At 36.0% G+C, this 27465-nt stretch overlaps 1 protein-coding gene across 1 annotated transcript; it reads right to left on the bottom strand.

Annotated features, from left to right (window-relative positions):
* Positions 1–3967: 3967 nt before the first annotated feature.
* Positions 3968–26125, bottom strand: VGLL3 (vestigial like family member 3). The gene is made up of 4 exons (XM_039333805.1): positions 25531–26125; positions 22951–23197; positions 17835–18338; positions 3968–6441 (listed from the first exon to the last, which is right to left on the bottom strand). The coding sequence occupies exons 1-4, from the start codon at positions 25666–25668 to the stop codon at positions 6398–6400; spliced, it is 933 nt and encodes a 310-aa protein (XP_039189739.1). The 5' UTR covers positions 25669–26125; the 3' UTR covers positions 3968–6397.
* Between the last annotated feature and the right edge of the window lie 1340 nt (positions 26126–27465).

The raw sequence follows: 27465 nt of genomic DNA, 5'->3' as shown, positions 1-27465 counted from the left end.
GTGGACCTCTTGTCTCACAAACAGGAGGCTGTGAGTTTGATCCTAGGTAGTGTCAGATATTTCTCTCTCTGGCCACAAAGAGAAAATATCTGTTTTGTGCAGGGGATAGGTGTCAGGAAGGGCATCTGGCCAATAAACCCTCAGCTCCATCAGTCACCCCAACTCTACCCTGATGCAAGGGATTACAGGATCATTAAAAGAAAAAAAAAAGTGGTCCTAGCGATGACTTGATTTGTACCTTACTGATAGTCATAGTATTAACTAAGATATATATAAAACTCTTTTTTTGTATCAGAAGTTATTACACTGCTTTCTAGAAATCAGTGTTGTCAAAATATTTTAACATATTCCTGGCAATGACTTGTATTATGAAAGCATTTTTATCTTTGTGGTATTAATAAATTCTATAATATTCAAACCCACAAATTCAATACTGAAACCTTTTTGTGAGTAGTGGGGTAGGGGTATTGGGTCCAGAGTAAGGGGAACGTACCAGTATAAACTGCTGAGTTTGTTAGCTGTCACCAATCATTGGCATCACTGTAAAAATTAATTTATTATTTGGGAGAATAAAAACTGTTTCCAATGGCTTAAAAATAGGGACTTAATGTTTACCCCTCTTATTTTGATTATTTGTATTGAATATTAAGGATATGATTTCCAGCATCGTGATCACTCTCTGGAAAAGAATTGTTAAGTATGCCAGGGGACAGTGTGTTATTAATACCTTCTTGGCCCACTGCAAATTCATATAGTTTGAAAAAACTGTATTCTTAGAAATTTTTTGTCAGCATTCTTTTTCAGTTGATTCATGAAAATTAATTCTCTTTGGCCTATAAATGATTGTTCTGTTATTCCGTTACAATGTAGTAATAGTGTTATCCCTTAAAAAGAGAACTAGGATACAAAAAGCTCAAACCTGAGAAAGTAGGATAGTGAGTAGGGAATGGACTGCCAAATCTCAGAGCCATCAACTGTTCTTCTTATACTCTATTTAACACAGAAGTCACAGAAAAAGAAAAATGTATCCATCTTTCCTACTTTCCTGTATGCTGCATTCACTGAGGTAAAAGAAGTGAATGGACATCAGAAACAGCAATACAATAAAGCAAAATTGGACCATTGCAGAAACACTTCTAAGAGCATCTTGGTTATGTGTCCACTTAACCTGGAGCTAACTCTGCTGAAGATGCTAACCTTGTTTTAAAGTTCTCTTGTTTTTTAAGTATTTTCCTCCTTCCCTAATCAAGTGGAAGAAAATGTGTTATCATCTTATGGTTTGAATAGTAAAGGGGAAGGTAAAGTGCCAAATTTTAAAAGAAATCTACCAACTCGTTGTCTTTCCAAAATCAGCAAGATAATGACATTTCCATTGCCAACGATATAAGAAAGTTGTTCTTTCTTTGACAAAAATATCAAACAATGCAGTTATAGTCCCGACATTTGCACATTTATGGCTTTGTAATAGCCTTAATCCTGTTGTATTAGATTAATAGATATGTATCTAAAGAGGTTTTAACATACCATGTCCAGACCATTAAGTCATTTTTCAGAAAAAGAAAATAATGCATACAAACTCATATTTGCAGATAGACGATTTGTCTCACTATTTATATTTCTGTCATGACAGATATTGGATATAGTATTTATTAAAAACATTTGCATTGTTAGTGCTAATGCCATATTGCTTTTATTTGCATGTATGTTTATTTCACAAATTAATATATTTTTATTTAAAATATGGACTGTCCCAAAGAAAGTTGCTAAACCACTGAGTTACAAAACATCTCCAAAATACTATAAGGCAAATTCATATGTTTTCCATTCATATGTTTTCAACCATCTTTATTGTGGTATTTATATCTCTTTTCAAACTGGAGTTGAATAATTGTAAAGAAAGGATCTGCTATCTTTTTACAAGACCCTGGACCATGTTTGCATTCAGGCCTGAGGGTTGGGTTTCCCATGACAGAATAGTTTTAATTTTGAATTGATTGGTTTTATCTTGGCTAAATTTTGTTTTGCTGTTGATTGCTTTTAAACGTTGCTAACTGCCCAGAGTGTCCATTGGACAGATGGAAAGACATATACATTGAAGAAATACATATTTTGAATTATGAGAGCAATTTGATTTTCCTGTGTGTTTCATCAAATCCTGATAACTTATTAAAAGCCCATGACAGGAAGAAAGTTGGTTTTATGATACTATCTTTTTTATTTATCTATGCAATATAGGATTATCTACTTGCTTATATTCGTTCTTTCAAGAAACAGAAAACAATATTACACAATGAAGCATTTCTAAACATATATAAAGAACTTTTCTATTTCCAGTTGAAAAAGTCTGCACCTGATCCTGGGTTCATCACTCTAATCTACTTTTCATGGCACAAAAATGAAAAACTGCTGCCATTTATTTGTATGCAGTTTAACAGCTGCCCATAGCACAGAAAATTAACTCTCCAATACCTAGAAAAGCAGAACTCTACATGCATAAACCCACACCAATCTGTGGGTACAAATAAATCTATTTGGACTCATTTATCAAAAGGTTTTGGTATGCATACAGTTTGTGATAGTAATGCCATGTTTGTGATATATACAATAGTTAACTGGGGTGGGTTTTTTTCAGAAAAAAATGTTTCTACATTGTAAAAACAGTCTGTAGTATCAATATTTCCAACTCTCTTTGCCAAGGGACCTCACTAGACTTTTTGGAAAGGGCATTTGATTTGCTATCAGAATGCTGAGAAATTTATCTTTCACATAATTCAAACCAGCCTCTTATACTTTCTTTAATAGTAAAGCTGTAATTTTATCTGTCATTCATTTCTTTACATGATTGTTGTGAATCAGTAGTAATGAAATCTAAAATGCAAAATGCTATCTAAGAAGAAAGGAGAAGTTCTGGTTCTTTGGTATGTTTCCATTCTTAGGTCGAACAGAACTCAATAAATGTTTTATTTAAGCAATATTAAAGTAACCCAAATTCATTATTAGTGAGAATTAACATTTTGTTGCAATAACATTGAGGTTTATGAATGAATGCTAAGCTAATTGATCAAGCAAGCACAAAGGGACCCTCTTTATTATACGTTGGAACTGCAAGCTACTACGTTAGGAACAGATAGCAGCCCAGCAAATGCTCTGTCGCTTGTTTTATTTGTTAACTGTTGAACTTACAGAATAAAATGCAAGAATTTCATTGGATTATCTGGCAAAGGTGAATTGTGAATGAACCATGAGCTTCACCAGCCAGAAAGAAGAGATGATTGGTAATGCCCTATAGTATTTGAAATCCTTATTTCAATGAAAAGAAATTCATTTGAAAAAATGCCCCCCAAAAGAATAAAATGAAACCTATGTACAGGGTATATTTTATGAAACTTTGCTCCATTTTTTAAATTGAATAATCTAGCATGGGTGTTGGGAAGTTGCGATTTCACAAAAGTTGCATTACCCGAATTTTTTAAATAATTAATAGAATCAGTGTTGCTGGACCAATGAGTCTGGAATTAAGCAATAAAAATCACTTCTAAATAATTGTGTCCATTTCTATTTATTATAAATCAATGGTTATGATACTGCTGTGATTCAGGGTCTTACAGGCAAGACACTATAGGTTTTCTACACCTCCGCTTGCACACCTCCACTTGATGGCTGGCTCTGTTTGTACACCTTCATTTCTTCCTGGCTTCCTGCTTCTTTCTACTCTTACATAGCTCTTTCTCCCTCCTTTCCCTTTGCAGGCAGTGACATTTTTCCTGCCTCTTTTTTAAAGCCACATAAGACTTTGAGCGTGGAAAACATTAAACAACTTCAGTAGATGAAAGGTAAGAGAACATGTAATTTTAGAACATTTGAAATCTTTGGATGAACTAGAAATCAATACATTACGTTCAGGTTTAAAAAAAAACAGTTCTGAAGAGAGGTAGAAAAGATACTCAATAGACTGCAAAAGAAAAAATGCTTATGAAAAAAAGAACAGCTTTATTCCAGTATTTAATAATAGTGAACTTTCTGTAAATATATAAAGTTTCCACAAACAGAAAACCTAATCCAGATAATAAAAGCCATTTTCCCTTGTGGTTACCTGTTGAAACACAGCCCATTGTATGATTCCCGTTAGAAATATCCCCAATTAGTTAAAATATAGTTTTGGACAAATCAAACCACAATTTTAATAAATTTCATTAAATTCCTTTTGTTTAATATTTTGATGGTAAACTTATCATATTTATTATCATATTTGTTATCCTCCCTGACCTTGCTGAAATTGTTGATGAATGTCTTTTTTCCATGTTCAACTAAACAGTTCAGAGAATAAAACTTAAAAGCATTGATTATTAAATACCGGTATTCCTCGAGTTATGACAGTTCACTTAACAACAGTTCAAAATTATGACACCCTCCCCTCTTACAACTCAGTCTTGAAGTTACATATGTTGCAGCACCACAGCAGTCATTCCACCTTATAACTGACCGCAAAGACGCTGCAACATACCTCTGCCTATATCCCTCCAATCTGCCCCACCACTTTTATGCCCTGAGGCCAGCATCCTCAGGGCATAAAGTAAGTGCCTTCTGCTTACTGCTAAGTGGCTGGTTTGAATGAGCAATTTCAGGGATTGGGGTGTGAAGGCAGCAGTGGCAGCCAATCAATGTGGAGCTTGTTTGTTTCATCGGGCTTGCAGGGCTGGCCAAGCTATTTTCCTTAGATCTCGCATTCTTACAACTTCACCAGTTGTAATAGACGGCCATTTTTCTGCCAGGTGGGTCAGCCTATTCTGGAACACTGGAGATTTTTGAAAGGTAAGTGAGCTATCAGAAACAGGATGGGGAGGAAAATTGGAATCCGGGAAGCTATCTAAGTAGGCACAGTGCCTGTGGAGACCCAGAGGGGCAGGATGGGGGAGGGAACATGAGATAGTGGGTCATGAGAGGCCTTGAGTAATCAGAAGCAGGTGGCTTGTTCCAGCACTAGCCCCCCCTCCATGGCCTTCCCCACCATGAGATACATCATGTGTACTTAAGGTCCTGCACATCCAATGAAAAATGCATTGGGGAAAGCAGGAAAAGCACGTTCATTTAATGTGATCCAATTAACGAATCATCAGTTTATGAATGTAATTGGCAGGTTCTATTACATTGGTAACTCGAGGATTACCCATATGTCTAATCAATTCAGTATCAGCTATTAGCAACAACAAAGCTCATTTCTCTAGAATGAGTTTTGCTTAAATTTACATAACTGTACTTGTACCTAATCTCTTTGCAACATCACATTGTACTTTCCAGTCTACTGTACCTGCTACATAGATTGCGTAAAGTACTTCCTAATCATGGATTTCAAGACTGGTATAAGTAGGAAACTTCCAATAGTTTGCAGTGAGGAGCAAAAAGAGACACTAATAAGTGCAATATAAAGTGGTTTCTAAAGCACCCAACTACATGTTTTAATTTAGGTTGAAGCTGAAAGGAATTAGGGTAGCATTAGATATTTTGTGCTCAACAATAAGAATGAAATTAATGTCAGTGTAAACTTAAGAATAAAGCTTCCCTTTGCAGCTAGATTTTCAGTCAAAAGCTCTGCATCTGATTACATTTTCAAACCAATTGTCCATATCTCAAAGTGGTCATTAAAAGCAATAAAGCTTATATTCATATTTTTGATGCTACAGCTATGAAAATTATTTTAAATATGAGTGATTGTTTAAAAAGAAGGTAAAACACATTCAAGAATTTGTTATCTATGTAGGACTGAACCTATATAGCTAACAGTGACAAGATATTTGAGCAAATAACAATGAAATTCCATAAACAATTAAAACTAGTCATTTAAAACATTTGACAGTGCACCTCTGCAAGCAAGTTCTTTAAACAGAACTTTAAAATTCTTTAACTTTTTTTTAAAAAAAACACACAATCTGTTCTAAAATAGCCTGTAAATATTTACATAAACTTTCTGTATTTCTACAAAAAAAGGGGGATTCACACATAGCTTCCAAAATGCATTCCCAAAAGTTAACAATTAGTTTCAACTAGGTCCTATCCTGCTTATGCATTAATATTAGATGCCAATACACAAGCAAATCAAATGCTTAAAGAGATGGATATCAAAAATGCTGTTGCAGATTCAGGTGACAAATGATGGAAGATGAATAGCTCTTGTCTTTTCATCTCATTTCTATTTAACAATCCTGAGACTGACAAATAGGCAGCTGGGTATAAAGGATCAGTCTGACGATAAGTTGGCTCAGCATCTGCTTAGCAGAATGTCTAGTGGGGCTGTGAAGATGCAGAGAGAAGGAGAGAGAGAGATGGAAAAGGAGTGCCATTTCCCTTTCTCAAGGATAGGAACTCTTAATGCTGATTCTTTACAAGTTCTATTTGTACTTCAAAACCACAAAGCCTCCTTAGTTTTATCCTGATGTTGGGTACCTGTTTCAAAAGAAAAAGAAAAGGATGCGTCAATGGAAAACATAATATATTGTATAGATATGATTCTACATATGTAGAACCTAAATTAAAAAAAAAAGTGGTTTTTTTTTTAAAAAAAACCAGAGTTATTAAAATCCTTTGGCATGAACTTTACCTCTGTTAATAAAATTCAACAGGTGCTTTCTTTCAGACACCATTATTCAGCATGATAGGAATAAGCAACAGTGAATCTTAAATTTATGGTCCCCTTCACACGATTTCTAGCAAGCTTGCAAAGGAGTTGGCAACTTTCTCTGCTTTCCTATTTAGAATAACAACACTGTAGTATTAAACTCAGAACCTACAATGTGGTTAATCTTAGCCATGTTTTGAGGTTTGTTTCTTTAGTCATAATTTTGACTCACAGTTGATAAATGGTAATTCATACAAAATATAAGCACATTTTGAATCCTTTGAAATCCTTATAGCTGGTTGGAGTGAATGAAGAAGAGTGAACAGAATCTTGGTTGGTATCACTAACTACAGTTTAGCATGAAATTCAAACCAGTGAATATAGAGCATCCAGCCCGGAGTATTTATTTCCAGGTTGAGAAAATGTGTGTGTGCTTGTGTGCATATACATATATTTGCTGACACTTCATTTAAACTAAATTTTTATATCAGTGATTGCATGACCTCTGTAAATGCCATACGCTAAATAAATAAGATGTAGATTTTGTAGTTTAAGAAGTCTTTAAAAAGCGACAATGCGACAAAAAGAAAAAGAAACAATAATAAGCCATGAGAAACTATGCTTGCTTTTCAAGACACTCCCCACTGCACCTTGCTTCTTTCATTATTTTTTTTTCAATCTTACATCTGCTAAAAATAAAAAAGCAATACCAGATCAATATTAAATCCAAAACAAAACGGACAGAAAAATAGATAATTCAGATTTCTTGTTTACTAAACTGATGAATCTATAAACAAAAGTGTTAGAAACATCTAACACAAGGAAATTACAAAAGATGAGATTGTTATTGGTCTCTATCTTAAATCAAACTAAAATATTTCCTTGAAATTGAAGATGGTGCTGAAATTTCTGCAGTCAAAGGGGGAAAATGACACCACTCCTGAAGTTACTTAACTGCTAAATAATTTCCATATGCTTTGATGAGACTGTTCTGGTTTAACATGCACTTTTACAATTCTTTAACATCAAGAAGACTACATAAGGGCACTTATTATTTGAATCTGGTCTTCTGCCTCCTGAGCAAATGGAGATGTCCTTCTTGAGGCTAGGAATGAGGCCAGTGAGTAGATATTAGTTTCTATTTTCATTCTTTTAAGGATATTGTTAAGTAGATATAAGCAGAGATTTCCCTTTATAAACACATAAAAGAAAGCTTTTGGTTGAATGGTTGGAATTAGGATATAGGAAATAAATCTTTGTTGAGTGATTGAGCCAAATATTTCTGTGTATAGTATTCTCTCCAAGTCCTAATAACTATTTAAATGACAAAGAATCTTTATAGAGTAGCTCAAAGTTAATCCATGCATGATGAAGCAAGGATGTCAATAGTCCTCCTGTATAGACAATGCAGGTATCAAAGGCTCATCTGTGGGGGTTTCCTTCTCCAGAGCTCCATTTCTTTTTTTAAAAAACAACAATTTTATTAATTTTCTGTTATTACAAGTCATACGTGCTTAGTAAACAACATGTTGTCTGGGTCTATTTGTTACCCAGTAATACATATTAACTTCCTCAATGCTACACAGTGTTTTTTTGATCCTCTCTTCTTCCAATGGTATTCTTATTTTCCCAACACTAAGCAAATACAAATCTTACTATTAATACATGCAAAGTTAAGTATACATATCCTTGTAATAATTTTCTGGCATTATAAATAATAATAATAGTATCAGTTTGTAACATCTCTTCTAACCCACTCATGTCTTAGTTGTATTTGCAATTAAAGTCCCCTTCTTAAGTCAATATTCTGTTTTTCCAGCTCTTATTTAGCTTTAATTTCCCCTCAGTGTTCAAAGTATCTTTATCAGTTATAATTTTCTCAATGTTAGTTACATTTGGGTGACCAAAGGCTCCGCTTATACAAACCATCCTAGTATTTTCATATTTCCCCTATCATAAAGAAGTGTGCTATTAGATAAATCATATATTTCTAATTATAAAAATCTTTTGGTATCAACTTCCGGTGGCGTTTGCCACGCCGATGGCAGCTTTCTTTTAGCCGCCCGTCTCGGGATTGTGTAAGAGTCGGCAAGACAGTGACCATCAGCTGTTTTGCGGCTCGGAACTTTCTTCCCGGGCAAAGGGAAGAAGATGAGTTTTTTCCTGTATAGAGGTCGAGCTCCTCTAGCCTCCCAGAGATTATTTTCTAGGAGACAAAGGGTGAGAGCTCCTTCGGAGTCCGGAATAACTCCGCATCTCAAGACGCCTTTGTTCTCCTGCGGGGAACGAAGCTAGACGCTGCTTCCACATCTGCTATATAAGAAAGAACTGTAAGTAAAATTTAAAGCAGACGGAGCTGTTCAGGAGGATCAGAACTGTGTTGAATTTTAACTTTAACTCAAGAAAAAATATTGTCTTCTCCAGCTATTATTTTAACGATTGGAGTGAAAGGAAAAATGGCGGAGGGATCCTGTTTCTTTGTTTGAGGACTTTCACTTTTACTTGGCAACAAAGTTTCAATAATGTAACAGACTTTGCTTACTTAAAGAGTTTTTTCCCTTTTTTGAGTAAGGGGGAGTTATTTTTATTACCCCTTTATTTTATTTTGTTATAAGAAGTGATTTTTTCCTTTTTTCTTTTTCTCATCTCTTTTTTTTAAAAATGGCTTCAAAACATCATGGAATTTCTTCTCTTCCTAAAGCTTCAATTTCCTCTCCAGTAACACAGACTATACAGCAACCTAAGCCTAAGTCTCCTCCACCCTCTCCCCCATCTCAAGTACTTTCACTTAAAGATATACAGAATGTTGTACAGAATGTTATACAGGATGCTATGGAGAAAAGTGTGCAAAAGATTGCTGAGACAGCAGAGCTTTCGGAGCAGAAAAATCATCAGATGAGGGAAGATATTGTGCTGGCTCTTCAGGGGCTTGCGGCCCACGTAGAACGCCTGGATGATAGGGTGGATGAGATGATTGGAAATGTTGAAAGATTAGAAGGAAGAGTTGAAAGAGTTGAAAATAATGTGGATTCAGTACAGAATGAAATTATAATGTCACAATACAGAGATATGAAGTTTGCTTTGAGAATAAGAGGGTTGAAGGAGAATGTACAAGAGAATTTGAAAGAAGGAATTGCAGCAAAATTAGCCTCTATTTTGGGATGTGATCCTGAAGAAATGTTGAGAGATATAGAGAAAACAATTTTTGAGAAGGAGTTAAAGTGTGCTATGGTTTTGATTGATAGTATAGTTGGTTTATGTTAGTTAGATTATCTTTGTTTATTTGTTACCCTGTAATCAGCTCTGGGAAGTGGGGGAGGGGGGAAGGGGAGAGGGGTGGGGGGGTTTATATTGTAATAATTTTTTAAAAACTTTTAATAAAAAAAATATTTTGGTATCAAGAGGTTATCTGTTCTTTTAGCCATATTTGAACACAGGTTTATTCATATGGTGTCCCATCTGGTAAGTCAGATCTTCTATTTTCTTCAGTCTAACTCTGGCTTTCTTCCCTTTGCCAAATAACTTTCCAAGACAATGTATTTAAGTCACCAAAGGATTTTTTCGCTGTTTTTATAGATATTGTCTGAAATAGGAAAAACAATTTGGGTAGAATATTTTTGAGGGAGGGTTCAACCCATTTATATTCATTAAACAACTCCCACTTTCCTTCTCCTTCAGTTTCTCTTTTCATTTCTTGTTTTTTAATTTCTAACATTTCACCTCACAGTTCTATAGTCCATTCAATAAAATCTTCTTCCTTACCCTCAGGTATATTTTGAGGTTTTAAGAAATAGAATATCTTTTACATTTCCAGTATTATGGTTAAGTCTTCCAGATTTTTATTTGCATGTGCGAGTCTATAATTTCATTCCTTTGTATCCTCCGTCTTTGAGTCAATTTCTTCTGATTTGTCTTTTGTTTTCTGACTTGCTTGTTCATTCTTTATAGTCATTTGCTGAGGGTCTACTAGTTGTAGATTTAAGTTAAAGACTTTCTCATTTATATTGTCAAACTTCTTTTTAATCTCATCATAGTTTCTTCTTGAGTCTTCTTTGTGTGAAATAATTGCCTCTTGAATTGATTGCAGCATAGACCGCATTTGCTTCTGGAAAATATTGGCTTTTTCTTGTTGGAATGTCACTCCTATAGTTCCCTGATATGCTGGGTTGAGGGATTCAGGGGAAGATATTGGGGATGGTTTCCCCCCACTTTTAGCTAATACCCATTTTATTACCCCCTTCCAGATATGCTATTGTATTCCTCAAGTATTAGCCTTAACTGACACAACCAATCTTAAAATCAAGACAGCAATACAACAGTATCTCATAAGGTTCTTATAGTCTTCACGTGTGGCTTTTATAATCCAATAGGTCCCAAAATATAGGTCCACCACTAAAGGCAATATTTTGTAATAGTTCTTCTGTTCAAGAGTTCCAAAAATATCAGTCAACCGATGTTTGTAATCCAAAAAGTTCAACCACCCTTAAAAACAGTCCGTAAGTCTCTCCCAGACAAAAGTAGCCAAAGATCAAATTTTCCTTTCACTCCAAATAGTTCTTAAAATTAAAAGTCAGACTTCAATCAATATTTGTAATCCAAGAAGGTCAGCAGGTTTCAGAACAATTATAGCTCCCACCCTATAGAAAGTAGACCAAAGTGTTTTTCTCCAGTGCCAGCTGCTCTCTGTTGAACTAAGAGTCACCAAACATCAAAGAACCTCAATAGTTATCTAAGTTTGAGCATTCTGCCAAATTCCCTCCAACTGTGGTGCTATACTCTATTCCACCACTAAATGTCATTAAATATCCATTTTCCAACTTTTAAAATGAAAAATTAATTTCTTGTAAATAGTAATAGTAATAACAAAGTTGGAAGGGACCTTGGAGGTCATCTAGTCCAACCTCCCAATATTCTTTCAAAGAGAAAATCTTAACAGTTTCTTCAGTTTTCAAGTATGTCAAGGCTATAGCCTTGTATTACTTCCACTTTGATGTTATGTATTTCTGTCCCCGTAAAGAATTAAAATGCTGCTTCTGTTTATCTGGAAGGGTGGGGCTGCAATCCCCTTCCTTCTCATGTTTAGGCTATTTATTTATTTATTTATTTATTTATTTAGCTTCTTTGGAATTTGTCCTTTCCAGGAAATCCAGTTGCAAAGTAGTAAAGAAAGGATCAATATTCTCACCCAGTTTCAAGCATGCTGTTTACGATCTGCTAATTAATGCTTTCTTTGTTCGTTTGCTGGTAGTTTGGACTGGCCAAAAGAATGTAGCCAGTCTTTCCCTTGCCAGTTTGGAGGGCTTTCCTCAGATCAAATGAATCGACCGCCGTCTCTCCATGATCGACGAGAGTCCCCTCCTTCTTCATTGCCTCTCTGGGGTGACTTTGGACCCCTTTAGGGCCCCCTGGCAGGGCCAAATCAGCCGTGGGAGAACAGAGCTCTATTTTGCCTCTGCTGCAGCACCACGATGCAAACTGGAAGAGCCCAGAGATCCATGGAATATAGGGTGATGAAAGATATAAGTCCCTCAATCTTAGTATAGTACATAAATTTCTGTTCTCCTGTTCTCTTCTGTGCTGCCAAGCATCCTGTGCATCATCTAGATTTTATGTAATACTTACATCTAATTCTGTAACCAAAGACTAAGAGTATCAATAATGGCCAGTACCCTAGCCCTATTTTCAGGAGTGGGGTGAGAAAAAAGGATTGAAATATGCATGTTAAAGCTTATGCACTTTTTAAATGTCTCCCAGAACTGGTACCCCAAGAGCCAAATGGTTTAATCTGCAAATACTTCAGTGACATCACTTCATTGCATCTATTTTCTCTATTACTTCAGATAATCAGCATCTTCAGAAGATACTGATTATCATAAATATGTGATACAGCCCAAGCAAAGAAAAGTTTGCATAAGAGCAATGAGAATAATAATAAACTCTGAAACACTATGTCTATATACAAAGTAACTATGTGTGAGTAAATATTGTGTGACTACTTCTGAGTGGGATTGTTTTTACAGTCAGAGAAACATCTTGTGCTACATGATGTATACTAGTTATCACACCTTAATGTTGTGCTTAAGCTCAAAGAAAATGGTAGAACTACCACCAGTTTAGTGATGGTAATAAAAAGCATTATTTTAGTAGCCTGAACAAACTTTAAGTTGAGTGGCATAAAAGAAATAAATGTAACAGCCTCTTTCTAGAAAAGCAAAATTATATTGATTAAATCTGTATGAGGTGAACAGATGGAGATGTATCTTTCCTCATGGCATACCCTGATTTGTGATTAGGGGAATCTGAATGGAAGGATGTGGGGGAAGTGTCAAAAAGGCAACATGGTAATTGCAGCCACATAGTGCACATGCAAAGGGGCAGTGATTTATATGGTCAAGTTGATATTTTTAAACTCTCCCTGCTCCTATAGAGACCACTGATTGTTACTAGTGAAATTTCTTCTTCTGCCATACTGTGTCATTGCTGGCATGGTCAAGAAGAAAAACACTAATCACCAATGAAGTATGTGCATGTCCATGGTGTGTAAAGAGCATTTGTGGTTGACCAGCATTCAGTCCCGTATAAAGCTACTGGACATACCATAACCAGTGAAATGTGCCTCCTTAAATTTTTCTTTAACGTAACAACATAATTATGAAACTAATGTATTTCCAGCAGGTTCATCTTGTCTTTTTTTTTAAAATATCACCCAGGAGATTAAGTTAAGATGTGAAAAACATAATATGGTTTTTGACAAAAAAAAGCCACATAGTTAAAATACATATGTGACTTGTAAATAATATATATTCTTTTGTAACTATAATGGAAACTATTGTGATTGTGCTTTCAAATTATCTAATATCCAGACTCTATCATACTTCATCCTTTACCCTTCTTTGTTAAGCTCCAATCCTTAGCCTAGAAAAATTCTACATACAGTATATCAACAGAAAAGAAATGATATCTCATTTATTATCTTTTTATGTTTAAAAACTGCCTACAAAGTTGGATAATGATGAGAGGTTGATGCAATGGCATAATAATGCAAGCAATAGTTTGGATGAATTGATCGTTGAATTCTCCTTGCAGAAAGAGCTTATACCACTTTATTAATGGAGAGAAACAGCAATGAATGAGATGACTTTTTAACAATAAATCATAGAAGTGCAAAAAATAAATAGAATCAGAGTGACCTTAAGCCAATTATATTTTCTCCACCTGATCTTACTCACAGGACTCTTACCAATAAAAAATGGAACACAAAACTATGTATGATGCCTTAAGAAGAAACACAGTTCATAAATGTAACAAATGAACAAACTGTTATTCCCACCTTCTACTGCCATAGATTTACAACTCAACAAGCCTGCCCCTCATTTGAAAAGATTCTACAAGGTGGAAAAAGAACATGTATACCTTCTTTCCTGCTTATTCATGAATTGATTTTATCATCATGTCCAATATATCCATTATTGACTAAAATAAAACAGACAACCCTAACACCATTTCAATGTCAAATCTGTCATGGAAACTGTTCTTCATTATGCAACAACATTTTTTAGGCTAGATTACTATAAACTGCTGGATGTAAGCAAATTTATATTTTCCCCTCTCTGTCCCCAAAAAAAGAAAAGAATAAAGGCACACTATTAATGTTATATACATGTGAAAAGCAATTATATTAAATATCAGGTTAATGGTAGGAATGTAAAGCAGCACAGGAATTAAGGAATCTTAGGCAAGATGCGTTCTGAGAAACTATACACCCAAACTCAGGTAATTCTAATCTCTCCAGGTAATTTTCTAACCCAGGCATGTCAAACTCGCAATGTCACATGACATCGTCCGACATATCAGAGCTTTTTCGCCGTTGTCGGCAATGGGGTGGGCGCGGCTCTGGTATGATGAAACCGGCCCATGGGCCGGCAGTTTGACACCCTTGTACCTAACCCAAGCAGCCTTTCTCTTATCCCTCTCTTTATTTGCCCATTTAAGCCTCATATCATCTTTCCTTTTCCTTTTAGAATATTTTAATTGTCCTATAGACAGAGTCTCCAGTTATCCATTTTTTTAAAAAAAAATTCATATTTATCATATACTTTGTTATGCATATTTAGCTTTTACGAGCCATAGTCCAAGTTCCACTACCATAACAAAGTCATCATAACCCAGGATCTAATCTAAAACAAGATTTGGCACACTATGTAAAATAAGCTATGTGCATGCTAAGAAACTGGATTTAGCTCTAACGCTTTAGTCAATTCCGTTCTAAAAAATCACAAGTGTAGGTCTGATTCATGAACTTGATATTATCAATTTCAATAATGCTTCTCACTTGGAATGGAAAAAAGAGAAGAAAGCCTGTTCTTTCTAATTAATTGATTCTTTAACCTCCTTGATAGGTAAAGGAATACACAAAGTCATAACTTGCTATACTGAATTATTAATGCTTCATTTTTAAAGTATACATTATGGTTATATTCACATTATCACATGTGAGCGTACACATAGCTAATTAGATGACCTTCTGCCCTTCCAATTTTCTTTTCTCAATGAAATAATAGTCCTTCATTTTTTGTTTTTGTTTTTAACCTTTCCTTTAAAATTAGTGTGTTTTTTTTTAAAAAAAACTTTTTTAATTTTTGTGCGCTGAGTGATAGTCTGGACAAAAAAAATATGATATAATATTTGAACCACCTTTCCTTCTATGTGTTAATCAAGACAAATTTAATTGAAAATTCAAATCTACTAAAATATTCTATACCCTGCAAAAAGTAGATTCCATAAAAATAATCTGCTTGTTTTAGCAGATGATGACATCATAGCAGATAATGACGTTAAGCTCAAAATATGAAACATAATTATTATTGTCTCATCACTGCAGCTGCAAACATTATTAATGGCCATAAAATTATCCATGCTTTTTAAAGATCTAGTTGTGCTATTTTTTCTTAATTTCTTATGGTTGTAAGTATCAAGCAACTGACTTTACCATTACATAAATGCAAATGTAAAAATAAAATCAGATGGTTTGCAGCTATTAGTACAGAAAACAAGAAAGAAAAAGTCAGATGCAGTTAAAATAAATCCAAATTGTTCACATTTTGACATGTTTTATACTGGTATTTATTTTCATCATTCTTTTTACTTCTCTTCACCCTTCCCTCAAATAATTATTTTGCCCAATCCTGTGTTCTGTTTCAAACATTTAAAAAAGAAAAAATAATTTAAAGTAATAAAATGTATCTAACACATCTTCCTGAGACAACACATAGAAATGTTGAAGTAAATGAGCCTGTGTCCACTGCTTTTTAATGGATAAAAAGATTTGCTTACAATAGTGCCAAATGAATCTATTGATTTATACAATGATACATAAAATGATACATACTCAGCAAAAACGGTCATCATTATGTTTTCCCTAAATACTGCTAATTGGTAAAGGATTGTACAAGTCTGTATTGAAAATACATGTTTTCTCTCATTTCTTCAATGGAGTCATTTTAAAATAAAGAGAGCTGTTTTATTTTGAGCACAAGACCAACAATACATTACTTTCTTTAAATGTGACATAGTTTCTATTGCTTGAAACTTTGTAATCTACTGTCCATTAATAAGTAGGGGACAAGACAGGAGGGGAGGGGAGGGGAAGAGAGGGGAGGGGAAGAATGAGGAGGGAAGAGAAGGGAAATACATGGCTTATGCAAAGTTGATACCCAGCAGATGCTAGGTTTTAAAATTTCAATTTAGTGAGCTTCACAGTTTTCACAATTTAGTGAAAATATTTTGTAAGAGATGAGTTATGCCATTCACAAGCAGAAGGTACAAATTCCACAACACTTTGAAAGATTTATCAAGATAAAACTAGCTTCATCTCTTAGGCAGTGCTTTTTATCAGCAATGGCAATGAAATATCTTATGTCATCTGCTACATGATATAGCACAGGAGTAGTTCAACCATACAAATTGAGTATCCAGATTCAAATGCAGTGGAGTTCTGAAAATTTCAGTTTCTGGTAACAAAATTATGCTTTACTATTTTGAACCAAATAACTAGATCCATCTCATCGGGGTTATCTTTTCTTATTACAACTATGACACTTTAATGTTTTGATGACTCTAACAAATGTCTGTGCATCTTAGATCTTTCTAGCACCACAGGCTTGGTATATAGATCACATAAAGCCATGCATGTTTTAATTTATGGCTTGTCAAACAAGTGATAATTACTTATTTGTTCATAACACAAAGCATAAACAATGGTTTACAAATGATGATGACTGGTTTAACAATCATGTTAAAATCAGTTGAAAAAATATTTGCAGGATTTGAATGAGTTTGCATATCAACACTTCAAACAGTAGTTTGCATCAAATTTAAAATTTCAACAGTAATAATGCAATCAAATCTGCTGAAGAACAATGTCTGAACTTAGCATTCTTAGAAGCTGTAAATCTAAGAAGTTGCTTTAAGTGACTGATTCAAAATAGGCCTAACAATAATTTTATCTATTTAGATTGAAACAACTAAGCTTTTGGTTAAATGCAACAATTTGACATTTCCACGAATACAGAAAACATATTAATGTAATATGTACTCCAAATACTGAGTTATCACAATGGAATTTGATCTGTATAACTATAAGGCAGAATGGTAACAACATTCTGGAGAATTGTGGCAATGTCAAGTCTGAAACAGATCCCAACTGCACTAATGATTGAAGATTATGAAGTTTCTAAACTCAAAGCTAAAAGTCAGAAAAGAAATTTAGTTTTGGGGGAAAAAAATCCTACTTACAAGTCTAAATACATAATTGTATTAATAATTATCTGAGTAAAAGTTATAGTGTATGCTGATTTATTTGGGAAAAGACTGATGTATCATTGAATTTTAAAAAACATCCTTCGTGTCTATAGTATGTGAATTTAGAACATCCTATTCTTGAACAAGATTAAGGAATAAAATTCATTACAACTGCTTATACTAATAAACAACAATGTTAAATTTGGACTATGAAAGTCAAATCTTCAATCACAAAGGCTCATGATGATCTTAAGCCAATTAATATTTCTAACCTGTCTTAGAGTTTTATGAAGATACAATATGAAAAACCAAGTATACTGTCTTGTAAAATAAGGAAGAATGTAAATACAATAATTTAAGAGCTATAATTCATATATTTTCTGAAATATTTGTCAATACCCATAAGCTAACTCCAGCTTACCTGTTTCAGATCCAAATGTTGGCACAATATCAACTGTCCCATGAAAGGCTCCTGCCCAAGCTGAGGTAGCACAGCTGACAGTAGTAGGATCTGACTTTGTTGCATCACACTGTGGTGGAGGAATCTTCCCTGCACAAACTGAAGGCATTGGCAAAGGTTTGTACCTTGGGTCTAGATGTGAAGTCGGATGATGGTGATGATGCATGTGTACATGGGGATGATGGTGATGCATATACACATCATGCATGTGTCCATATGAGGAGCTCATCTGAGATGCTAAAGGATAATGCCAAGACTCTGTCATGTTAGATGGAGCAGGTAGAGCAGTCTGATGCAATGTATGTCCTGGCCAGCTGTTAGGATCTGCTACTGAAAAGGTGCTTGGTATAGTAATGGGAAAATCATGATGAATTCCACTTAAAGATGGTGGAGGTGGAGTTTGATAAGAACTGGTCCAAAATGAAGCTGGGAAGCTCCTCCTTTGGCTTGCAATTGTTGTGTTCTCTTTTAAGAGAAAAGCAAAAATCATATAAACCCTTAAAATGAATTTAGAAACACAACTGCTATGTAAAGAAACTAAGGATGCTCATAACTGTTTTTAAATGCCTGTGAAACTACATCAAGAAATATAATAATCACAGCACATTTTAAGATCTATAGATAAATGATCGGTGCTTTATATCTACTATAGCTTTTAAATTAAACCTGAGATTAAATTCATATTATTAAAACATAATGCAAAATAATTGAAAATCTGATGAAGTAATGATTTTTTAATCAAGGAGATAGTTTTTAAAAGTTGCATAACACCATGAAAGCAATATATAAAATTATGAAGACAAATATTTTTATCCCATCTTTCTTATAAGAATGGGATGTCTCAAACTGCCTTATAAAAGATCACTAGAGGGATGATGTTCATAAGTTCAGTGCCACAAAGAGAAGTCACAATTCCTAATAGAAAGGACCTGCGACATGCCAGTTCTGCCAGTATTCATCAGAAATGATCATAGACAGGTGCTCCTGCAGATATCCTTAGTCTATAACAGTGTTTCTTAATCACAGCAACTTTAAAATGTGTTGACTTCAAGTACCAGAATTCTCCAGCTAGCATCGAAGTCCATACATCTTAAAACTGCTGGGGTTAAGAAATGTTGCCCTATGCCAGCTATGACCTTAGAGGTGACAAACAGCTTGAATTACACCAGAAAGCACCCATGGACTGCAAATCATGGAGTAGTATGTTGAACATCTATCCCAGCAATAAATCTAGGACAGTGGTGGCAAACCTATGGCACGTATGTCAGAGGGGGCACTAGAGCCCTCTCTGTCGGCATGCACACCTCACTCTTCAGCTAGGTTTTCTCAGGAAAAAGCCATTTCTCAAGCTCCTTCCTAGGCAAAACAAGCCTCCGGAGCGAGCATGCCTCGCTCTTCTTAAGAGCAATTTTGTGAAAACAAGCCTCTGGAGCGAGCACACTCACTCCGGAGGCTTGTTTTGGTTAGGAAGGGGCTTGAGGAATGGCTTTTTCCTGTAAAAAGGTAGCCAAAGAGTGAGGTGCACTCACTCCAGAGGCTTGTTTTGCTAAGAAGGGTCTTGAGAAATGATGTTTTCCTGTGAAAACCTAGACAAAAAGCTGGCAGTCTCTGCCAGATCTCTGTTGGGATAAAGTCTTTTAGCTCCTAGAGCACTTCCAAACATAGCCAGTCATTCTGTTTAGAAGCACTCCATAGGTGCCGAAACATTTTTATCCCAATGGAGATCTGGCAGAAGGCTCCGTTTCTCAAACGCCCTATTTTTTTATCCCAACAGATATCTGGCAGAAGGCTCCGTTTCTCAAGCGCCCCATTCCAGGCATATGGAGCTTGCAGTCTCTGCCAGGATTGGGAAGCTTGAAAAATGGAGCCTTCTGCCAGATCTTTGTTGGGATAAAAAAAATGTTTCTGCACCTATGGAGCGCTTCCAAACAGAGGGACTAGCTGCGTTTGGAAGTGCTCTATAGGATCTAAAAGACTTTATCCCCACAGAGATCTGGCAGAGACTTCAAGCTCTGTATGCCTGGAATGGGGCACTTGAGAAACGGAGCACTCCTTTTTGTGCAGTCACACATCGTGCTTCAAAATGCATGGAATCCCTGCATTTTGAATAGCCCCACCAGAGCATAAACACTCCACAATCCATAATGCCAAACCCTAACCCCCCACCATACCCCAGGACATCCACAATGCCAAATCCTAACCTCCACCCCAGGGCAACCACATTCCTTCACTAACCTCCTTTCCAGCTTTGTTCTCCATGTGCAGGGCAACAAAAGAAGTTTGTGGGACTAAAAAAAAAAAGATCAATCTGACCTTTCAACTTCTCATGAAAAAAATGATCTCTCAAAGTTAGAAGGTCTGGTTGAACATTTTTTTTTTAACCACTGATCCCACAAGCTTCTTTTTTGCCCTGCACGCGGTGGTGGAGAATAGAGCTGGAAAGGAAGTTAGTGAAGGGAGGCTTTGGGGAAGTGAGGAGAGGGGCCTGCTTTGGCTTCTGTTGCCTCATTCTGCCAGCATCAGGGCTCAGAGGCTTTTTTTCACCAGGAAAAAGCCATTTCCCAAGCCTCTTCTTTCCAAAAATGGAGCCAAAGCACGCTTCTCTCTTATTGAGAACAATCCTGCAAAAACAAGGATGACAAAGGACAGCACAGTTAATTCTGAAAATGAAATCCTTAAAATGTGGAATTCTCTGCCAAATCATTTTAAGCCAATGAAAGCACTTGGGATTGCTTTCATTGCTTTGTTTGGATCATTTTATGCTTGTGAGCAGCGGTTTTCAGCTTTGAATTATATCAAATCTGACACCAGAAACAGACTAACAGATGACCTGAGTGCGGCATGTGTTGCTCTCAAACTTACAAAGTATGAGCCAAGGTTAGACAAATTATCAGCATGCATACAACAGCAAAAATCACATTAATTGTTCAAAAGCATGCCAAATGCAAACTTTTACCTTTCAATAAAAAGTTGTTTGTATCATTGAAAGCTTTGTTATTGTGTTTTTCTTTTAAGACAAAAGATGTTAATGTACGAGTTGTTTTTTCTGAACTAAAACCTCAGTTTTAAATTGCCATGTTGGCACTTTGCGAGAAATAAGTGGGTTTTGGGTTGCAGTTTGGGCGCTTGGTCTCTAAAAGGTTCACCATCACTGGTATAGGTGGTACCTCGCTCAATAGTAGTAACTGTGGGAGGGATCTTGGAGTCCTAATGGACAATCACTTAAATATGAACCAGCAGTGTGCTGCAACTACCAAAAAAGCCAACATAGTTCTAGGCTGCATTAACAGAGGGATAGAATCAACATCACGTGAAATGTTAATATCATTTTATAATGCCTTGGTAAGGACACACTTGGAATACTGCATCCAGTTTTGGTCACCATGATGTAAAAAAGATGTTGAGACTCTAGAAAGTGCAGAGAAGAACAACAAATATTATTAGGGGACTGGAGGATAAAACATATAAAGAATGATTGCTGGAATTGGATATGTCTAGTTTAATGAAAAGAAGGACTAGGGTTGACATGATAGCAATGTTCCAATATCTCAGGGGTTGCCACAAAGAAGAGGGAGTCAAGCTATTCTCCAAAGCACCTGACGGCAGGACAAGAAGCAATGGATGGAAACTAATCAAGGAGAGAAACAACCTAGAACTAAGAAGAAAGTTAGAAGAATTAACCAGTGGAACAACTTGCCTCCAGAAGTTGTGAATGCTCTAACACTGGAAGTTTTTAAGAAGAGACTGGACAACCATTTGTCTGAAATGGTATAGCATTTCCTGCCTGAGCGGGCGTGTTGGACTAGAAGACCTCCAAGGTCCCTTCCAACTCTGTTATTCTATTCCAGTGATGGCGAACCTTTTAGAGACCATGTGCCCAAAAAACTAGGCCCACCTCTGCTCCACCCTTGCCCCTGCCCCGCCCCCATCCTACCTGCCTGCAGGGTCACTCACTGCCTCCAGGGCCTGCTGCAGATCACCCAGCAGTGCCATGGCAGCCACGCCCTCTGCCCTTGCGCCGCAGCATCCACTGCATGTGATGGGGTTTGAGGCAGAGTCTTATCTATGCTGCCTAGCTGCCATGTCCTTGACTGCACTGCTTCGCGTGAGCCACACTTGGGGGCAACCCTTCTCCAGGAGGGCTGCTGGTGAGGAGGGTGTCATGGGTGGAGGCAAGGCTGGGGCAACAGCATGTGTGCCCACAGAGAGGACTCCAAGTGCCGCCTCTGGCACCCGTGCCATAGGTTCACCACCACTGTTCTATTCTATTCTATTCTATTCATGTTCATTTTATCTATCAACTGAAACTCAATATATATAATGACCAATGTTATTCCACATGATAATTGGGCAAATAATTTTTTGGTATATGTGATATCTGTCATGGTTTGGACAGATGAAACCCTTCAAAAGAATTTTGAGGCAGTCTCAAGGATTGTCGTCGGCTTTTCTCCCATCTACCAATGGAGCGGCTGAATCTGCAAACTCAATGGTGGAGAGGTCCAGGTGCCTTCTTAGGGAGAGGTCGTAAGGTGGAATCCCAAAAAGGTTTCAGCAGGCTACAATGGAACATACGGGGACTTTTCCTGGAAGTATGGGAAGGTTTAATGCTACCATGACCGGGTTAATGATCCTTATGATAGGGAAGGGTCCTAAGTATCTCGGTCCTAACTTCCTACTAGGTAACTTAAGCTGTAAATATTTTGTGAACAAATAAACCTTTCCCCCAATTTGGAATGACCTTTGAGGAGCTCTCAAATCTATTTCCATTGCTTTTCTTTGTCTTTTGAATTTTAAATTATTCTTTTTATTTATCTATATATTAAAGGATAATAATAAATAAAACATTCCCAACCGTTTTTACACATTTACATATTTAGATTCCATCCATCTAGCTACCCCAATTTCTCTAGTTGCATATCTTTTGTGCTGGTTGCAGATAAAGGTATGTGTAGCATTGTATTGTTTTTGTTCATTAAATAAAGGTAATATAGTAAGCTGAAAGAAATCACAATATGTGTTTTTACATATCTATGAAGAAAACAATGTGCAATTTAGTTTTCCTTTCAAAACTTACCTCTACATAAATCTGTTTTGGTTTTTGAAAGAACAGCATCTGAATTAAAGTTGTTAGCTTGATTTAAAGCTCTTGAGAAGTGTTCATCCACAACTGAGCCAATGTCTCCCTGAAAGTAAGTGAAAAGGACGCAGCGAGAATTAAGGTATTCCATTTCAGTAGGCTGATCTTTGTCATCTTCCTCTTGCTTATTAGAAAGTGTCACTTCCAGAGTTTCTTGCATCTTGCTGTATACAACTATTTTATTCTAAAGAGAAAAAAATTGATAGACAACAGAACAATACATAATTACATATCAGAAAAGTCAATGATCATTAACATATGAAAATGAATATAGATTGTGTATTTGTTACAACTGCACTCATGTCCCATTCTACATAGTAGGACATTTGCTAATTAGCTACTATCATGGCCTGTTAGGATCCCCTTTATATTTCCCATCTGGTTATTTGCTTGTGATAGGAAAAAAAAATAAAACAAACTTTTCTGAATGTTTCAGAATAGTGAAAAATTGAGTAAGAATTCAAATATGAAATACAGAGGCCATAGATTTTGATGAAAAAGAGAAGAATGCCAGCAATTTATTATTTCAATGTTATTCAGTTTTAAGATGTTTCTTATTTCCCAAAAGCAAATTCTTTGTGGTATTTTTGTGCAGATTTAAACTGAATAAATAATAATATAGAAAATAGAAGAATTATAATGTCAATCATGTGCTTAATTTCTTGGAAGTAAGTCTTAATTATTTTCTAAAAAACAGACAATTATGCTAGAAAAAACAGCCCAATTTAAAGACAACTATTTTCAAAATTTTCCCTAACTTTTTACAAAAAAACTTCACCTATTATGATATAATACCCTAATATTCTATTATAAAAATAGGATTTAAATAGAATAAATTATGTTTCAAAGCAGTTTAGATTTCTAGATATGAAAAACATCTGTTTCTTGACATACAAGTTTGTCCAAAGTAGATATTAATGTCATACAATTTTAAATGATAAATCAATAAATATTACTTGAGAGCTAAATGACCCTTTGAGAGCTGAATGCAATGAAATTTCATTTTAATGTATGCCGATTAGTGTACATTCAAAGTGACAATAAAGTTATTATTCTATTCTATTCTATTCTATTCTATTCTATTCTATTCTATTCTACTTTAAATAAACTTGAAAACCTACATCCAAAAATCAGTTACAATTCAACTGAAGGGGAAAGGTCCAAATTTACATTGCTCTGACACTAATATACTGCAGGATGGGCTTGAAATAATTAGCTTGGCTGTGATAAAACTGGTCTTACAGTAGTAGAAATTTTAAAAAACAGAAATCATTGGAGTTTAGACCATATTTGTGAATTCCAACCAAGATGGTATTAAGGGTTACTTCCCATGTATGGAGAAAACATTTTTGTGTGTGTGTGCATAATAATGATAAAACTTCATGGAATGCAGTAAAAACCAAAAAAAAAAAAAAAAGAGAGAGAGAGAATGAATTCTCAGATGACTATATTGGGGCCAAGTCAATATTAGTCCCACTTCACCCACGCACAGCATAGTCTAAAAGTGCTGTCATCCTGATAAGAATGTCCCGATTTATTTTGCTATATCAGATTCTTAAGTCAAGGGATAAAAACCTGAATTTCAAAAATAAAATTTTCTATGTAATTTTTTCATTATTCTTTAAAATCCATACTGTGATCAAATATATAACAAAGTGCTGCTTTCTATTATTTATTCAATTTTGGCAGAGCATTCTGCACCCATTTAGCAAAGAAGTTGTATTTAATTGTATTTAATAAGCATATCTGCTGAAACTGCTGCCATGGTAAATATATATGCAGACATTTGATTCATATAATTCTTAATTTTGTTTGGAACTGACATAATACTCATCTCAAGAATAATAGACTTAATTAAAAACAAACAACAAGCAGTTGAAACAATATAAGCAACATAGTCTTGTGGCACTTTTAGCAGAAATATACTAAAATACTCATACGGTGGCAAAGATAAACTGCCATTTTCCATGTAGGATCATTTTGGATGATAGTCGGACTAAGTTTTGTAGGGCTATGTATAAGGTGTCGGTAGTAAGCCAAAGCATGTGTTCATGAATACAACTGTGAGCAAGTGACTGAGTAAAACACTGTCTCTGATTGGATTCATATGACCTTTTATTTGTAGTCTGCATGTTGAAGAGATGAGTATTGCTCCTAGATTAAAGAATTTCAGAAGAACGTTTGTGTGTATGTGGTGTGTGGCTGAAGACAGGTCTCAGAACAGAGCAACCAGCCAGTCTGTTCAACCAGGTATGTTCACCTAAGGAGCTAATACCAGTAGTCAAGCTCCTAAGTGATACACAGCATTGGTTAAACTCAAAGACCCTCAGCCCCTTCTAGAGATAAACATCCAGTGCTCCTTTTTGAACAGACACTTCATCATTTTTTTCTCACTCCTGGGTTCATCCACCCCACCTCTTCCAAAAATGGGACTAGCAGAGTTCGTTATTCCCATTTCTGCTTTCTCCTCTCACTATGAGAACGACAGCTTTCCCGTTGACTTGTTAAGAGTCTCACCTGTTGGCTCGGCGTCACCACTGGGCTGGAGAACGGACAAGGACTCGTGGAACAGACGGCGGACGCTGCGGGCAGTTTCACCTGGGACGGGTGACACGTCGCCTGCGCCTGATGCCTCACCACATCCGAGCAACTCATGATACCAGCAGGACCTGCTGTTGCTGGTCCCGACAGTTCTACGCTCCAGGCACAGCTACCTTTTCCCAAGTGATCTTGACAACGGTGCTTTGACGGGACTGCGAAGCCAAGAGGCGTTCATCTTGAACTGGCGGCCGCTTTAACACTTATGTAAGAAGTTCTGAGGCGGCGGCGGCGGCGGGCGCATAAGAAGGCATCGTAGCCACGGGGAGGCAGAGAAGCGCAATACGCCTCTGCCGCCCTGATTATCATATACGCAATACGGAGCCCCCACGCTCGACCAGTTGCCAGAGCACCAGGCAGCGCGTCCCAACTTAGGAAACTCCGCCTTGCCTCTTCGGATTGGAGCAAAGTTTGCTTCGAGACTGAAAGTGGATTCTCACAAAAAAGGAACTGCCGGACTCCTCCCTTTATGCCGGTTGACAGTCCGCTGTGTTAGATTGGGGTGTTGCTGTTGTATTGTTTTTGCTTTGTGAAGGCGGAGAATAGCAACTGCGCCCAAGGAAAAATGCGGAAATAATAAAAATGTTAGATTTTTTTTTCTTTTGCTTTTGCTATCGATTATTTGGCAGTTTGAAGTTCATCGTGTAATATGCATCAGCCTCTAATTTAATTTTGCATTGCATTTTTTTTTGTAACCTTAGCATAAAGATAGGGCATACAAAGAGCAAGAAAACAAATTTTCTTTCTAATGTCAACAGGTACAATGTACAATGCTTTTGTAAATTGTGTTATAATAGGCAATCTTTACAGGCAGATATGGTCAGAGAATAGCAGATAATTTCAGGAAAAAAAGAAACGACAAATCTTTTAAGAATTGATGCAGATCTAACCTTTTCTTCTCATGTGATTTTTAAAAGGACACCTTGGGCAATTTAATGCCAAAATTCATAAAGCTACAACCAAACCATTTCCAACTGGAGCATTTACTGCTTTGCTAGCAGAGGAAATGCTATTATTACAAGTGCACTTTTAGAAAAATGCTTATAGTTATTTTTCTGTGGTTTTTTTAAAATTTATCTTTCAGAGGATAAGCAGCAGAATTGTTCATTAACTGATTTCACTGACAGTAAAGAACTGATGAATAATGCTACTCTAGGTTCAGGATCTCAATTGCCAAATATGGGAACTAAGTAGCTTATATTTAAAGGAAAGGAAATATTGCTGAATTTTTGCTTTATTTATGCAACATTGACTTATTGTAATGTTGTGCATCTTTTAATTTATATTGAGAAAAGGCAGATTCACATTAACTCACCTGTGTTTTTATGCTCTGCCAGGCTACAGAATATTCAGAATCTTTTTACTTGCACAATGCACACCCTCACTCACATCCACAGTGTATTAATGTATTATTGGTATCCATCCAGGAGCAGCATATGGCAGTCAGATTACCAACTGATAGTCACCATGTAATGTTACAGACTGCTTCATATAATGTGTTCAGAGATTGCCACATGCTTCAACTCATTTTTTCTAACATTTTCATCATACTGTCATCCACCCATGAATATGTAATGCTGTCCCCTATTGCAAACAAATCACCCATGTTCATTAAAAGCTTGACTGTAGTCATATACACTATAGTCATGGGCATTTAATTGGGTCATGGATGGCTGCTATATTGGATTTCATTTTGCCTTCTCTGGGATAATGTAGATTTACCACCCACATACACATTTTTTTCTGTTGAAAGGTGGCCCATTGTGTAACCAACTGCTTGAGTGGAGGGGTCAGCATGTGCAACCCATGTGTCAATATGTTACTCAGAGAACAGAACTCAGAGGGCTGCGTGTG

This window comes from Crotalus tigris, unplaced genomic scaffold (genome assembly GCF_016545835.1).
Source record: "Crotalus tigris isolate CLP2741 ecotype Arizona unplaced genomic scaffold, ASM1654583v1 scf7180000024508.2633422, whole genome shotgun sequence".
NCBI classification, from domain to species: Eukaryota; Metazoa; Chordata; class Lepidosauria; order Squamata; family Viperidae; genus Crotalus; species Crotalus tigris.
Note: the sequence above shows the minus strand (reverse complement) of the source record. Positions and strands in the feature narration are given on the sequence as shown.

What these genes read in the sequence shown, in the direction of transcription:
- VGLL3 (XM_039333805.1), bottom strand. Translation starts at nt 25,668, where the DNA reads ATGAGTTGCTCGGATGTGGTGAGGCATCAGGCGCAGGCGACGTGTCAC. An exon ending in TGGTGACGCCGAGCCAACAG is followed by an intron (nt 23,198 to 25,530) that starts GTGAGACTCTTA and finishes TTTTCTCTTTAG; the next exon opens with AATAAAATAGTTGTATACAG. An exon ending in AACATTTGGATCTGAAACAG is followed by an intron (nt 6,442 to 17,834) that starts GTAAGCTGGAGT and finishes CTTTTGAAACAG; the next exon opens with GTACCCAACATCAGGATAAA.